Source organism: Trichechus manatus, unplaced genomic scaffold, assembly GCF_000243295.1.
Source record: "Trichechus manatus latirostris isolate Lorelei unplaced genomic scaffold, TriManLat1.0 scaffold00006, whole genome shotgun sequence".
Taxonomy (NCBI): Eukaryota; Metazoa; Chordata; class Mammalia; order Sirenia; family Trichechidae; genus Trichechus; species Trichechus manatus.
In genome coordinates this window covers 8,377,247-8,394,876 of record NW_004443942.1, presented here as the reverse complement: position 1 = coordinate 8,394,876, position 17,630 = coordinate 8,377,247, and the positions used below count along the sequence as shown (strand labels likewise).

General features: G+C 36.8%; 1 protein-coding gene across 3 annotated transcripts in view; it reads left to right on the top strand.

The window, feature by feature from the left end:
• Positions 1–17,630, top strand: part of SOX6 (SRY-box transcription factor 6) — a 431,726-nt gene that overhangs the window by 305,562 nt on the left and 108,534 nt on the right. For 2 of the 3 annotated variants that reach the window (XM_023737515.1, XM_004369675.3), the window contains exons 8-9: positions 383–462; positions 1,979–2,101. In XM_023737515.1, coding sequence (XP_023593283.1) covers positions 383–462; positions 1,979–2,101 — 203 coding nt within the window. The remainder of the gene's footprint in view (positions 1–382; positions 463–1,978; positions 2,102–17,630) is intronic. The other variant, XM_004369676.3, reaches the window with a different exon arrangement.

Below are 17,630 nucleotides of genomic sequence, written 5' to 3'. Positions count from 1 at the left end.
CCAAAATGTGTTTGTTGTTCTAATATAAAAGCCTCAATGCTTTTTCAGTGTACTGAGTGTCAGCTTGGCTTTAAGATATTTTTTTTACTCTTAAAAAAATGATGTATTACAAGATTTGTAATGGAGTGAACATGCTTGAATTGCACATTTAATTTTTTTAACATCACATTCATGTTTTGCCAGTTTGCCTACCAGCTATCTGTTAACAAAAAGTTCCAAGGCAGCACTGCAAGTCTGTGCCCAACTAAGCCTTTTGTTTCTGCAGATGTTTGGGCTTAGAGCAATGTTGTAAAGCTCAGGCAATCCAAGGACCATGTTTGTACTTGTCTGCTGTGATTCCCTGTGCATTGTCTAAACCTGTATGCATTGTTGTCTCCGACAGGTGATAACTACCCTGTACAGTTCATTCCATCAACAATGGCAGCTGCTGCTGCTTCTGGACTCAGCCCTTTACAGCTCCAGGTAAGTGCCAGAAGAAAAAAATGTGGGATACAAGCCAGTGCTTTAGTGGGAAACTGCTAACCAGCTGTATGCTAAATAATGGCCTGAATGTTAAATAATTTTTTAAGTATAGCCCAGAAGGATTAACACCTTAAGTGCTTATCATACTGCAAATGAGGAGAAAGCTGTCAATTTCAATATTGTTAAAGGAAAAATTACATTATGACTTAATAGTATGCATTCTCTATCAGGTGAGTTAATAGTTTTACAGTTATTTTTATGGCTTAAATTTGTTAGGTTTTTCCAGATCAATTTTGCATCCATGTCTCCATTTATGTCCGGGTTAGCTTTTATATATAAGCATCAATACAGAGAATAATATTGTATATATTCTTTCTTGCAGTTCATAAAATAAGGGGTTGTTACTCTTAGTTTACTTAAGAACCGTTTGATAAAATATAAAAATGTTGCTTTTAAATATGTGTATTTTCATCCTTTCCAGGGTCAAACCAAGCTCTAGATTAGTGTCCTTTACTGACAAAGCTAAACATGGGGAGAAAGTGTTTTGGAAGTTGAATGAAAAATCATCTGCACCTTATTTCTTTCACATGTAAAATGAGAGGTTTTAAAATAGGATTAGGTAATCTTTATACCCTTCTAGCATCTTTATACCCTTCTAGCACTACATTTTAATAGAAAATTCACTTTTAAAAATGAATACATATTCTAACAAATAAAAGCAAAAAGATAAGAACATTAAGATATCTGTCAAGCCTTCAGCATGAAAACATTTAGAAAATATATGAAAATGAACAACTCAGATTTCAATACAGGAGAAAGTTTATTAAAGACAGTATTTTTAAAATTTACTGATTCTATTTTTGTTTTCTTAAACAATGTAAGGAATAGCATCTAGGTAGGCATTTTTATTTCTATATTGCTTTTCCTTCTATGACTTGAACATAAAAGAAGTACAACTATTTTACCAGGAAAAAAAGCATTTTGAACTTTTGTAAATGGGCCTAAAAATAACTCAAGGCTAAAGATACTAAGTGATCATTTTTGCAGCACTTTGAAAAGTTTTTGTCATAAGCCTCATTTGGAAATCCATGAAGATGTTATCTGTTGGGGACTAGCAGAGCTAGAAATTTTGCCTAACAGGAGCAGTAGCCCTACCGTTCTTCCAAGCCTTCATCTTTGTCACTGCTAACCCTGGAACTCACTGCAGTTGGTAAAAATCTAAAAAGAAACCTTACTCAAAGTAAATCTTATCTATTTCTCCTTTTCCTTTAACTGTGCTGTAGAGTGTCTTCTCAAATAAGAGACAGAAATAAGAAACCAGGTACCATTGTTTGATCCTACAAACAACAGAGTCTTTGGTTTCATAGAAAGTCTGGGTTCTAAACTTTCTACTTTTCATTCTTTGGTGTGGGCGATACCTAGATTTAGAAATATGTGTTCTGTTTCATGACTTCTGACAGTAAGTTTTGTCTTTCTTTCTTTCTTTTTTTTTTTTTCTGACTATGCCACTAAACAGAAGGGTCATGTATCTCACCCACAAATTAACCCAAGGCTAAAGGGCCTAAGTGACCGTTTTGGCAGGAATTTGGACACCTTTGAACATGGTGGTGGCCACTCTTACAACCACAAACAGATTGAGGTATGAATGCTTCCATTGGTGCTTCATTGGGTGGGGGACTGGATTGCTCAGCCAGGCTCTCTTTTAAAGTGGCAAACATTCAACCTAAACACTAAAGCCTAACCTTTTCTTTTCTCTCATTCCTAAGGAGCCTCTTATTTTGCTCCTTTTCTTCCAGAGAAAAAGTCAAACCCCAAACCAATGCCCCTGAACTAGATTTTTTATTGTTTTGTATGTAGGCAAATTCTGTTGCTTTACATTATGAGTGTCTTCAGAATCACCTTTCTTTCCCTCATTCTTTTACCTTTTCTTATTGTCTTGGTCATCTAGTGCTGCTATAACAGAAATACCACAAGTGGATGGCTTTAACAAAGAGAAGTTTATTCTCTCACAGTCCAGCAGGCCAGAAGTCCGAATTCAGGGTGCTGGCTCCAGGGGAAGGCTTTCTCTCTCTGTGTTGGCTCTGGAGGAAGGTCCTTGTGATGCATCAGTCTTCCCTTGGTCTGGGAGCATCTCAGCGCAGGAACCTCAGGTCCAAAGGACGTGCTTTGCTCCCGGCACTGCTTTCTTGGTGGTATGAGGTCCCCATGTCTCTCTGCTTGCTTCTCTCTTTTATATTTCAAAAGAGATTGGCTTAAGACACTATCTAATCTTGTAGATCTCATCAGTATAACTGCTGCTAATCCGTCTCATTACATCATAGTGACAGGAATTACAACACATAGGGAAATCACATCAAATGACAAACTGGTAGACAATGATACCATACTGGGAATCATGACCTTGCCAAGTTGACAGATATTTTTGGGGGACACAATTCAATCCATGACATTTATGTATAGTGCTGTATAGTGGTTTCTCAAAAAATACTTAATAATTTTTATCTCATTTGACTGTATAACAACCCTATAAATTTAATCCTATAAAATATAATACTGCTTTTATAGACCAAAAAACTGAGGTTCAGAGCAGCCAAATTCTTTAACGAAGGCTATGAAATGTTCATGAAGTCAGGGTTTCTACCTAAGATTCCTAACTCTACCTAATTCAGTTTTCCTAACTTAGTTTTCTCAGGCTGAAATATGCATGGGTGCTAGGGTCTAAGTGGTTGCTTTTTGCCTGATAAGCTTCTATAGTATCTTTTCATACTTAACCTTCCAGTAAAACTCTTTGTTGTTTTTTGCAAGATATTCTTTCTTTTGAATGTCTTTGAATACCTTTCTGCTACAAATACCCAACCCTCCTCTCTCCAATTTCGTGCTTAATTCCTCTCATGTATCATTGGAGTCCCTCTCTGGGACTATTAGACATTGGAGGGTTGCCAGCTATCTGTTGAATAAAAAAAATGGAAACAGGTTACCTCAGACTGAAACACATTTTAATTTTCTGGGTTAGATCTAATACCAAATTTTATATCCTAACCTTGGTTGGGAAACTCAACCCAACAAAAGGAAATAATTACATCTAACCCATTGCCGTTGACTCATAGTGACAGTAGCTATTGACTCTGCCAGTCTATACATATCACGGTTACTATGTAACCAATAAAGGGTCTCTTTGACATTAACTTCTTCTCTTCTGCTTTTGAATTTGCCTTTTGTAAAATGATAGGGAAAACTCACTCCTAAGAAAAAGGAATAGGACAAGATTAAAGGCCACCTTGGAAGTAGCCTAAGGAAGAGTTCCAGAGCTTGTTGCCTGCCTCCTTCTTTTGCTTTCACTTTGATATGAGAGGTATACAAGGGGTTTCCACCCAAGCATGATCAGACATATACTGTCAGCGTATTTGCTGTCTTCTATACAGTCAGAAGAAATTTATTTTCTAAGGCTTTCTTTTGGTTGTAGAGAGAGTGCCATATTTCTTGGTATTCTGAAAAGCTACTGTGCATAGGAGAACTAACCAGAGAGATAATTGGACATTAGGAACAAGTCTTTCTGTGTGATGACAGTTAGCAAGCTCCACTCAAGACATACAGCTTGAGAAAATTTTAGGTGCTTGGAAGAATGTGAAAGCAGGTGGACTTGGCTCAAACCCAAGATTTCCCCTCCTTTTTAACTTTCATTTTTTCTTATGGCTTTGTGTTCTATCCCATCAATATTCCTTTAACCAGTTTTCTACTCAGTCTCTTTGTTTACCTGATTTTTCACTAGGTTGGCTTCTCTCCGCTCCTACCATCACCAACCTCTGATACTGTCAAATCTGGCTTCTGTTGAGCTTCTGGAAACCATAATATCATATATGTGAGTGCAGGGTCTCTGTACTGCTGTATCAGTGCAGATCTAAAAGCACAACATATGCCATATGTCTGTCACTTTAATTAGGCTGAATAGGGAACCCATTAATGCAGGAACCCCATAGATTTGCAGTTTAAGTTTGGGCTGGTTTGAGAGTTTCCTGGGTTTTTGTGTATCCTTACTCTGTTCTCGTGCCTCCATTTTTTACACATTTTTCCTGCATGTTAGGGAACCTTTATGTGCTTGCTTGTATGGCACGTTAGTTAGAAAAGATGGACCTTGTTTGAAAGGCAGATTTCCCAAACTTTCTGGTGTAAAGGTAACATGTTTATTGGGACATCCAAAAACACAGTAGACAGACATATCTAAGCTGCTACAGACAGTAACATTCGAAATCTTGAGCAAAAGTAGATGGAAAATTATGTAATATTTTACTTTATAATCTTTAATATCTGCTTTCATTTCTAGCTAGAGTTTTCTCCCCTTCTTTGACAAGCTAACATGTCACAGCTCTGTCAACCATCATGATAAACGGTTGATTCTAAGGAAGCATTACAATTATGTTAACTGGTTTTATTTCTAAACAGATTTCTAGGAGGAAAAGCTCACAACACACACACACACACACACACACACACACACACACACACACACACACCCAGCTGCATTGCTCAGAACTGGTCCTCTGCCTGATGTTACAGTAATTTGTCCTTCAAAGTTTGTCACTTCTAACATTAATGACCTGCACAAGTCTTAACAGTATTTATAGTTGTACCCTGGAAGCCTGAAATTTTGTTATAAAGTGGAGAACAGGTATTTAAAATGGAAAGATGCTCCTTACATTAGCATATTCCAGTTCTTTCTTTAAAATAAGGAAGACACAGAAGAGACTTTTTTTTGATACTACTATGCTGATCCAAGGCACAGTTTTCTTTGCCTCAGGGGCACAATATTAGGAGAGAGAAAGCCAAAAGAATGCTATTTTTAGCTGAACAGTTCAGCAGGTGGAGGCATGAATACTCATATATCTGAAGGTTGAGGGGCTTGAACCATTAATTTTGATAATGTATTTAACCCTGGGAACAATCAGAAACTGTAACTCTGAGGTTACAATGCTTTTGACCTTTAGAGAACAGAGGGAACTTGCTACAGTAAACAATATATTATATTACTACTTATTCCAATTCTCTCACCCAGTATAAATTTCAGGTCCAGTTGCCATTTGCTTTCCTCAGCTATGTTAGCATTGGTCCTTCAAGTAAGTCAAAAAGAATGTTAAAGAAGGGGGACCAGTATAATGAGGCAGTCATGTAAATATGGCCTTTAAATAGCTAAGATGCTATATTGTTTCTGAATAAATATTGTCTCAGGAGCTAAGCTCTTAGTGACTTTTTTTTTTTTAATGAAAAAGTAGTTCCATTGTACTGGTTTATTTTTTGTGGTTTGTTTCAATATGATAGATGCTTAAAGTAATTTTGTTTTGTTTTGTTTTTAATTGGGAGTAATGCATCCTCATAGTTGTAGCTTATATTAAACACAATCTGGCACCATATCATGCTAAGTGATACACCTGTCTCATGCGTTCTTATTAAATGATGCATGCTTCTCTCCAGCAAATACAGCAGTTAAATATCACACAGCTTAAGAATTTCTAATTAAAATATCTCCACGTGTCAGCATATTGGTAATGTATTATTTTAATCCATTTATTTTGTTTATGAAACAGTGACATATGTTTAGATTGTGAAATATATGAGCCTTAAAAATCACTTTATTGAAGAAAATTAATTCCTACAATACTGTCTCCGTAATGTGTTCACTCACCCAGTCAGTCACTGGCAGCACTGCCAGTCTTAATGTTGGTTAGACACACCAGTTTCATCTGCATACCAGTCTTGCAAAGAAGCAATAACAGTTCTTTTTCTTAGCTCCAAACGATAAGGCTTTTCTTTCTTTACTTTTTTCTTACCCATTAATTCAAATCTGTCCCCCCAAATACTTTTGTGCTTTTTTTTTTAAATACAGTGAAGTATGAGACTGAGTATGTGTATAAGGGATTCTGAAAGACCAATCAAAATTAAAAACAAGCTAGTTACCTTTTCAAAGTTAGACATAGTAATTTGTTTGTCAGCAGGGAGATGTTTGGGTCAGCCCTGAGATAAAGTGACTGTCAGCAGTTATTCCTACAAGACAAGTAATTTCACTCAATGTATTACTGAAAGATTGCTCACTTCTCTGAATAACCAGAGAAAACAAACTTAATATTGTTACAGGCAGAGTTTCTGTCTTCATTAGCTTCAGAGAATGATTTTTATCGTGCATTCAAAGCCCACGAAGCTTTAGCTGAAACATATTTTTAAAAGACCAGTTCTTATATTGATAGTACGGGTAGTAGCCTAAATGAAGGGAATTGTATATGAAAATTCATAAATATCCATATAAATACATTTTCAGTTTTATTTGATGGGTATTTTGTGTAATTTAGGGGAGATTTGAGGGAAAGAGTGTAATTAGAGCCTTAAAACACTAGGAAAACCTATCAACCATAAGTTATTCTTAAATGAAACCATTAAAGTCTTGCGAAGTTTGCAAAGATGGAGGAGAACAATTGAAGTTTTTGCAAAGTGAATAGAAACACATATTTTATTTAAATGATATTGTCAATTTTCAGGCTGAAATGGAAAGTGAAGAAGTGCCCATCAACATTGGAAATGCTGTATTTCTATTTCAGTTCCAGACTGAATATTATTTGTATTTAGATGCTGTGCTCTGGCTCAGACCTATTTTCTTGTTTGCAATCATAAACATGCCTCAGTGATGTGGGGGAATGGAAGGGTGAATTAGCTTTGCTGAATAGGTTTGAGAGATTGTGATTTCTAACAGAGTTGTGGGTTGAATAAAGAGTTGATTAGAGTGACCTATTACTGGGTTCCCAATAGAGACAGAGGAATGCACTGATTCAAAGCTTGTTTTGAGGATGCCAACCATGGGGTTGTGCTTTGAGGGGAAAGCCTTGCTTTTCTTTCAATAAGCCTTCACTCACCCTCTCTAACTCTTTCCTTCGCTTTTAAGAACGTGGTGGTACTTGGGAGGACCATTTTAAGTAGAGTTAGATGAGTTTCAGGCTAATGGAATGAGCTCCACTTTTGGAATTAGAACCTTGGATTAGATTTGCCACCATTACTTACTTGCTATGTTATCTTGTACTGTTCTCAAATTCCCTACTTTTCAGTTTTTTCATTGTTAAAAGGAGATAATACTTATTCTGAGGGTTGTATGAATAGTAAATGAGAGGTATGTATTAGATGTTCCATAAACGTCAGCTAAGCCATCATCAGAATAGATCAAAACTAGGGCAGTAGGGACCATGGTCTCAGGGAACATCTAGCTCCATTAGCATAACATAGTTTATAAAGAAAATGTTCTACATTCTTCTTTGGTGAGTAGCGTCTGGTGTCCTAAAAGCCTGTGAACGGCCATCTATGATACTTCACTTGTCTCATCCCTTCAGGAGCAAGGGAAAATGAAGAAAACTAAAGAGACAAGGGAAAGATCAGTCCAAAGGACTAATAGACTGCAACTACCACGGCCTCCACCAGACTGAGTCCAGTACAACTAGGTGGTGCCCAGCTACCACCACTGACTGCTCTGGCAGGGGTCCCAGAAAGAGATGGAGAAAAACGTAGAACAAAATTCTAACTCAAAAAAAGACTAGACTTACTGGTCTGACAGAGACTGGAGAAACCTCAAGAGTATGGCCCCCGGACACCCTTTTAGCTCAGTAATGAAGTCACTCTGGAGGTTTACCTTTTAGCCAAAGATTAGACAGACCCATAGGACAAAACGAGACTAAAGGGGCACACCAGCCCTGGGGCAAGGACTAGAAGGCAGGAAGGGACAAGAAAGCTGGTAAAAGGGACCCAGGGTTGAGAAGGGAGAGTCCTGACATGTCATGGGGTTGTTAACCAGTGTCATAAAACAATATATGTACTAACTGTTTAATGAGAAGCTAGTTTGTTCTGTAAACCTTCATATAAAGTACAATAAAAAAAAAAAAAAAATGAGTAGATCAGAACTTTCCAACATCCCAGTAAGCATTCAGACAATTCTACTCTAGCTTTGCTACCTAAAGTGCTTGTGAGGGAGCATCTAATCTCCTGGAGTGTAGGTCACTGAATTCAGGGCTTTTATCTCTTTTGTTTACTGCATTCCCAACATTGCCTTGCATATGCTTGACAAATATTTGTGAAGTTAATGAATTTCATGTTTGGTGGCCATCTAGGACCCAGCATTCTTGGCAAACTTTTTTGGTAGGTTCTGTCAAGTGCTGCTGTAGGAGGCATTTGCTCATGTGAACAACTTTTCATTTCTAGGTAGATTTCTTAAGAAAAACTGCAGGGATCAAGTGAATCCTGATAGAGGCTAAGGAAATATAGGCAGATCAGAGAAGAGATGCAAAATATGAAGTTAATTTTTAGTATTTGAAATTCTGACCTGTCATTGTATTCAATGAAGCAGAAGACGTTTATACCCATCACCTACAAATTAAAACATTGGATAAAATGAAATTTTCTTTTGAAATTTGATTTTCAGCTAATTTTAGGGTAATACCTAGAATTTTAGAGAGTTTACTCTTTTTTCATAAACCCTGATAATGAATGTGCTTAAGTTATTTGGTTGGTAAGATGTTCAGCTTTGCACAGAGATTGTTCAGTAGAAGTTCAAACCCGTTGCCGTCAAGTCAATTCTGACTCACATTGACCCTATGGAACAGAGTAGAACTGCCCCATAGGGTTTCCAAGGAGCGGCTAGTGGATTTGAACTGCCAGCCTTTTGTTTAGTAGCCAAGCTCGTAACCTCTGTGCCCACCAGGGCTCCAGGTATAGGAGCCCAGGACCCTGGAATTACAAAACCAATGCAGCCTTTTCTCCCTCCTAATGTGAGATTGTCACCAACAGTCATTTAGCTCCAGCCCCACTAATTAACCCACTCAACAGGGGGCTCCCAGTGTGTAAATGTGCGTTTAAATAGATTGCTTGTAATATGCAAAGGTTTCTAAAATAATGTCAGGTATTTTTAGTTCTTTTTCCTTTTTTTTCTAAATTGGAGTTTATAAATACTGTTTGGTTGGTATTATGTGTCATGTATTTGTGTGTATTGTAAGGAACTAAGTTGGAATTCAGAGAGATGATGTGATTAAGGATATATTGGAAGATTCAAAAGCAAAATATTGTAGAATTTTAGGGAAAGTGTCACTCCATTTTCCAACCATAGAATAAATCAAGATATACAACATTTAAGAAGTTTAAATCAGAAAAAAGGTATGATTAAATATTTTGACATGTCAGATAACAGAAGAGACTGAGCAGGACAAAAACATTTTTTAAAAAATAATATGTTAATTAAAAGGGATTGAGAAGCCATAGTTGAATGAGTTTCCTCCAACAGATGTGCCCCAGCAAAGGGATAAAACTTCTGACTAGTAAAACTACCACATAGTTATTACTACTCTGCCTGGCTTCTCTATGTTTTACTGGTAGAAGACTTCATATGCTACAGACCTCTTGTTTATACAAATCTGCCTAATTTTTAAATTCAAATAAAATGTGTAAAGATTTAAACTTTCTGTACTGATTTGAAAACATCTTGCTTTATTTTGGCTGTTCTAGATTATTAGGATTAAGATAATAACTAGATTCTCTTACATATCTTCCAAGCTTAGATGGCACTAATGAAAGATTCTTTTCTCAATTAAATATAAATAAACAAGCACTAATTAAACATCTACTGTGTTCTCTTTGGGGCTCTGATGGCACAGTGGTTAAGCATTAAGGCTGCTAACCAAAAGTTCAGCAGTTTGAATCCACCACCTGCTCCTTGGAAACCCTATGGGGGGGCAGTTCTACTCTGTTCTATAGGGTTACTATAAGTTGAAATTGACTCGATGGCGACAGTTTTGGTTTTTGGATGTACTCTTTATTGGGTGCCGTGTAGATGAAAAATCATCGTACAGTCCCCTTTTTCATCCTTCCCTTATAACTGATGACAGCAGTAGAGTCTTTACATCCTTTTTCCAGTTTTATAAACACTAATGCCTTTATAAGATCACTATGAGTCGGAATCGACTCGATGGCAATGGGTTTTTTTTTCTGTTTTTTTTTTTTAATGCCTTATATTCATAACCATTTAATGTGGGTTTAGCTAAGTACTTACATTTCCATTTAATAAACTAAAATATGGAGACAGAGTAGCACCAAATAAATTTGCTAAGGCCTCCACCCTCTTGGTCATTTGGTTAAGTAAACACTTAAACTAGAATTCTTAATTTCCAGTAAGCTGATTAAGAATTCATTCCTCACTATGCATTTCTCTTACAGTACCAGCTGTGATACCTGTACCTACCCTGGAGGCCATAATATCTAAATTAACCTAGACCATAATATCTAAATTACCTTGTCAGTGAGTTCCCTAGAGCTATTGACCTTGAACAATATGAACTAAAACAATAAATTAGTTATAGATACATATGAAAAATTTATTGCTTAAAATGTATCCATGTGTTTGACTATCTCAAACGCTACAAAGTATAGGCATACAGTACTCATTTGGAGCCAGTTTGAAATACAGCTGCTTTTAATCTACAAATCCAGTTTTTGGGATCTGTAGCAAGTTTTCACTCTAATTTATTTATTAATTTAATTTAAAGAAGGAATGAAATATTACATTCTTTCTCTTTTAATTCTTCTTACTTGAGATTGTACTTGTTAACTTTGAGTGTAACTGTTGCAATAACACAATACTTGTGGTATCATTAGATTTATATCAAAATCTATCTTTAAAAGGGAGTTTAGAAAATGATTATGCTCAGGAAAATTGAAAAAGTTTGCAAATCCAAACATAACAAATTTAATCATTCAAGTATTCAACAAATATTTATTTAGTGCCTATTATGTGCCAGGCACTATTCTAAACCAGTGGTCCTGCACTGGAACATTTGACCCCCCACAGGGGGTCATTTGACAATGTCTGGAGGCATTTTTACTGGGGAGATGCTACTGGTATCTAGTGGATACAGAGTAGGGATGCTGCTAAGCACCCTGCAATGCACACAACAGCCCCCCATAACAAAGAATTATCTAGTCCAAAATATCGATAGTGCCCAGGTTGAGAAAATCTATTCTAGATGCAGGGATAATACAGTGAATACAACAAAGTTTCTACTTTCATGGACTTTACATTCTAGAGAAGGAAAGAGAAAATAGGGAAATACATGATGAAGGATTGGGGTTTCAAATATGGTATATCTTAATGGAAATATCCTCACCTAACTATCCATCTACCCACTTGAACCCAGAAGGGCAGATTTTAAAAACTTAAAATATATTCAATTATTTAGGAGCCCTGGTGGTGCAGGGGTTAAGTGCTTGGCTGCTAACTAACTGAAAAGTCAGTGGTTCAAACCCTTCAACTGCCCTGCAGGAGAAGGCTGTGGCAGTCTGCTTACATAAAGATTTACAGCCTTGAAAACCCTATGGGACAGTTATACTCTGTCCTATAGGGTCGCTGTGAATCAGACTCTACTTGATGGCAATGGGTTATTCAATTATTTAGTCTCAGTTCTTTGCTTCACTTTGATCTCCAAAATTAAAACTTTTATTCTAGACAATCACTTCTGGCTAGAATAGTTACACTATCCTCAGGCTCTTCTCTTCAGTTGTATTAAGCACATTATGTATTCTGGCTTTTAGTAAAGAAATATTATTTTTGGCTTTAATAGTATGTAAGTCTCTCTTTCAGAATGAAGTAAATATAAAATTTGGTAAGGACCTGCGAGCTGCTCATTAGTTTTTATAGGATGCAATTTACTGAGATCCCATAGGATGAATGGAATCATTTTTGGCAGAGAACCTGTACTTGATGTGTGAGTTGGGTATTGCAAAAGAATGCTGAATTTCTTTGTAAAAACAAACAACAACAACAAAAATAAGAATAGTATGAATATCTATTTTATAAGAATAGTACAGATATATACATATATATTATATATATAATATTTATTTTATAGCCTTTTATAGTTTAAAGAGCAATTTATATTTAGCCTTTATAACACATGTGTCTTACTATTCTCTTAGAAAAGGTAAGTGAGGCTTAAATGTGTTAAGTGACTTGGACCGGATTACTCATCTAGCAAACAAGATAGGACTATAATAGATAGCTTAAGTGTATTTTGAAATTTACTTCTAGTCCAGGATGCTTTGCTTTAATCTCTGTTGACTAGTATGTAGGAAACATAGTTATTTTGAAGCTTTCTTGCATAACTTATTCCCCTCTTATTGTCAGGTTTAAGTGAATTAAAAAGGAATCATTTCAAAGTTAACATGGCATTCTGAGGATCCCAAAGAGTTATGTATCTCAAAAATTTCATCTAATTGTCCAGAAGAAACTTCATGCCTAACAGAAATTAACAGGGATAAAAAGAACTATGATGAAAACTATCTTATTCTGTAATTTCCTTTGAAGGAAATGCATACAGTGTTTTTGCTGAATGCTGTCTTATCATTTCAAAGTTTTGATGAGTATCCTGGAATAGCTTGAGAGTTGTGTCCTTGCTCATCCCTAGCCTGCACTGCCCTCTGAGCATGTTCAGCAGGTTGCATGCCAGCAGATGAAGCAGATGTTCGACCATACTGGAATGGAGCGCCTGCTGCATCAGGAGCTGGGTATTCCTCTTGACATCTGGACGTTGCTGGGTCGGGACGCCTGCCTCAGGCCAGGAGGCTGTGGGAGCTGTGGGGCAGAGAGCACACAGTCTTTGCTGCTCTTTAAGCGATTAGTGCACTGAAGCAGCAATAATGCTGAATTACCGCTTGGCTGCTTTCTTCTCAGGAATCTTGGGACAATAGGAGAGTCAGGACAGAGCATTTACAGTAAAGTCATGTTCAGAGAGACAAGACTAATTATAGAGTATTAAAGGGCTTTATTTGAAACTGATTTAATTTACAAATAACTCTGAACAGTTTATAAAACCTTTTAGAACCATAAACCCAGTAGTTTAAAGAGGCTTTTTTGGTTTAAAATGGCTAGCATAGAAACATATTATTTTATCAATTTTTTATTTTAGAGTTTGGCCAAGTTGTGCTACAGAAGTCACAACATCTGGTTAAAACAGAAAGTACACCAATACTTGTAACTGCTGGGGGAAAATTCTCTAACTTAAGATAGTTGTGGGGAAGGAAGACGTTTAGGTAAGAGACTGACTGAATTATGCACTGGATTTTATAGTTTCACTTTATCACACTGCAAACTGGGCTGCATTTGCTGCCCAGAGCTGAAACCATCTGTTACACCAATTTCCTTTACGATATGTGTTATATAAGCACAATGGTTGTGGAAATGGGTAGTTTAAAATGTATTTTGCGATGAACAGTTGTCGCATTATGTTGCTTTTCCTCTTATAATTTTTCATTAGTGAGACCTCTGTGCTCAAAGAAGCCTTCTTATAAATAGATTATGGCCATTTGTGTTCATAGTAATATATTGGAGAAGAACGCTATGTTGCTCTCACTTAACCTCTCGTATTCTAAAGGGGTTATATTTAATTAACACTGGTGAGAGGCTAACCTGGGAGGCTGTGGAAAGTGATTGAGCAGCAGTTTCCAACCACTGCTCTAGTCAGCTGGGAGAGAAATATTAAAAAAAAAAAAATTAGAAAGTACTATTTTCTGAAATTCTCTCTAACTAAGCTGTATTTCAATGGGCCATTTAATGCTCAGATGGACAAAGGTATTACTTCAGTCATTGAATTGTATCAAACTCCTTCTCAGAGGCCCAGTTTAAAAACTCTGTAGGAAAAATGGTTTAGCATCACATTCTCAATGGATTATCACTTGTTCTGCTTAAAAAGAAAAGCAAATAAATAAAAAATAAAGAGAAACACTGTCACTGAATGGAGTGGAGCACATGCCTCAACCAGTTCTTGCTATGCTAGAACTGCCCTCCAGAGTTTAGGAGCTTCTTATCCCACATAGAAAAAGATACTCCTCTCTGCAGTGCTGCTGTTCCCCTACACAGAATGCCTTCCTCATGTCCAAAGAGGTGTTTTCTCCAGACCCCAGGGGCTGGTCCCTGCATAATGTATAAAGTCATTGGTTTAGACAGCACTACAGAGAGAGAGAAAAAGAGATACAGGGAGACAGAGGCAGAGGGTGGGGGTGGGGGTGAGGGTTGTTGAGATAGTAGAGTCCTGTATGTGACTGATTTGGATGGAAATCCTCATTTCTTTGTCCTTTTATCAATGAATTTAATAAAGAGGCATTTATTAATTGCAGAACAAAATAGTCATCCATCATCCACCTATATCTAATCATACCCCACCTGATTTTACATCTACCTTCAACCATATTTCCCAGTTATGAAATACTATCACCAAATACTGATATATATATCAATATGAAACAGAAAAATGAATCTATATCATCACGTGATGATTTGTGGGCATTCGCTGAAATAACATGCTTACCTTCTATTTTTTTCACTTAAATGTGCTTCTAATAAAATTCCTCCTCCCCAACTTGTTCATTGTTTTCTGGTATTATTATTATTTGAATTACTGCCTCAACTCTTCTTCTCTGCAACCCAAATTAACTTCTCCATTTCTAAACACCAGAAATTTTCACTAGAATACCAAAAATAGTGCTTGAGAAGCTGGCTTGTTCTCTTCCCTTTTTGTCTGTCTATGTAATGGTGAATGGCTTGGAGGTTTCAAGAAAGTGGTACTTCTTGGTTCCACAAGATCTCTGCAGTTGAAAGAGCTGTGTGGTCTTGAGCTAATTTCTCCTGAACCTCAGTCTCCTCATCTGTGAAATGGGGATAATGATGCCACCCATAGGGTTATCATGGGGACTAAATAAGAGAAGATAAGCCAGTTGCCTAGCACAATATCTGCTGCATTGTGGATGCTCAGTCATTTTTCTCCATACGCTTATAATTGTATCTCTCTTATTCATTCATTCATTTAACAAATATTTTAAAATCATGTACTATATAGTTCAGGTACTTTGCTGGGTAAGCAAGCTAAGAAAGTTCTTGTCCTCATGGAGTAATAGTCTGGGAGGATATCAGTTAAATGAGCAATTTTTCAAAGTGATAATAACAAATAACACAGGGCTGATCATTTGGTATCTATATATTATATATAAATATACTTGTGTATTGATTGACTAAGCTGGATGTGTACCAAAAAAGGCCAAACCCATTGCTGCTGAGTCAATTCTGATTCATAGCAACCTTATAGCAAGCCTATGGGACAGCACAGAGCTGCCCCATAGGACTTTCAAGGCTGTGATCTTTAAGGAAGCAGACTGCCACATCTTTCTCCTGTGGAGTGGCTGGTAGGTTTGAGCCACCGACCTTTCAGTTAGCAGCCAAGCCCTTAACCACTGTGCCACCAGACCCTTTGAAATCCTTTTGTCCTACTGCCTATGTCTGATGACTGCCTGGGTTCAAAAACTTTGTGGTCCAGTGCAGTATGCTTTAGCAAGAAATATTAGCAAGTCAACAATTAGGATATTTTAAATTGGATTTCCTGCTAATCAAGAAAAAAATGTCATAATATATAAAGAAAAGCCTTCACAAATAGACTATGAGACTGTAAAGTTCCAAAGATCCCTGGGTGGTGCAAACAGTTTATGCTTGGTTGGTAATCAAAAGGTTGACTGTTCGAACCCACTCAGTGGCACCACAGAAGAAACAGGCCTGGAAATATGCTTCCATAAGATTACAGCCAAGAAGATCCTAGGGAGCAGTTCTACTCTGTAACACATGGGGTCTCCTAAGTCACAAGTCAACAATAACAACAAAAAACAACTGAGCAAGATTGTAAAGTTCCATATACCTCCAGAGCCGAAAAGGCTCTCAGAGGCCTTGTGGGCCAAATCCTAACTCTACCACTGGTCCCTTGAATATAGGCAAATTAATCTTTCTGATACCCAGATTCTATAAAATGGGGTTAGAAATAATATTTAGCCCATAGAGCAGTTGTAAGGAATAAATTAAAAAATGCATGTGAAAAGTGTTTTACACACTGTCAAGTTCTATGTGAACTTTTTGGTTTTAGAGTTAGAGTTAAGAGGCCTAGAGAGATTAACTTGAGCAAAGTCATACAGTTAGTGAGTGGTCTGGGTTAAGACTGGAGAATTATGAGGCAACAGTGTGAACAACTAAATTTGATTGTTTCTTGTAAATAAACTTTGGCTGAATAGAGCTGAATCAAAACAGATGGCCATGAGAACAGTCTGTCTCATGCCTCCACACTATTCTTGTGTGCATGTGTGTGTGTGTGTGGCAGGGGTGGATGTTGTAGAGATTTGTAGAGATATATTTGTTTACAATTGAAAGTACGAACCTAATGAAGATTATCCATTAAAAAACAGAGTAAGACATATTAAAAGTATAAGACCTTGTTACAGTGTAGATAGTAGTGACAAAGTCAGAATACACATTTATATAAACATGAAAAAAGGATAAATAAACTAGACAACTGGGATCTTCTAAAAATCAAATAACTATGCTCTTCAAATACTTCACCCAAAGAGTAAAAAGAGAACCTACAGACTGGGAAAAAATTTTTGGACATTACATGTCAGACAAAGTCTAATCTCTATAATGTACAAGAAAATCCAACACCTCTACAACAAAAAGACAAATAATCTAATTAAAAAAGGGGCAAAGGAACAGACACCAAAGAAGACATTCAAGTGGCCAACAGACACGAGGAAATGATTGCAATCACTAGCCATTAGAGAAATGCAAATTAAAACTACAATGAGATACCATCTCACCACTGGCATTACTGGCAGGAAGCAAAAACACTGGAAAGAACAAATGTTAGAGAGGCTGCGGGGAGATCCAAACTCTTATGCACTGCTGGTGGGAATGCATAATGATAACAACCATTTTGGAAAATGATACGGCGCTTCCTTAGAAAGCTAGAAATAGAAATACCATATGATCCGGCAATCCCACTCCTAGGAATATATCCTAGAAGAATAAGAGCTGTCACACTCCCATGTTCATTGCAGCATTGTTCACAATAGCAAACAGATGGAAACAACCCAGATGCCCATCAACAGATGAATGGATAAACTATGGTGCATACACACAATGGAGTATTATCCAGCGATAAAGAACAATGATGGATCTGTGAAGAATCTCATAACTTGGATGAAACTGGAGGACATTATGCTGAGTGAAATAAGTCAATCACAAAAGGACAAATATTGTATGAGACCTCTATTGTAAAAACCCATGAAAAAGT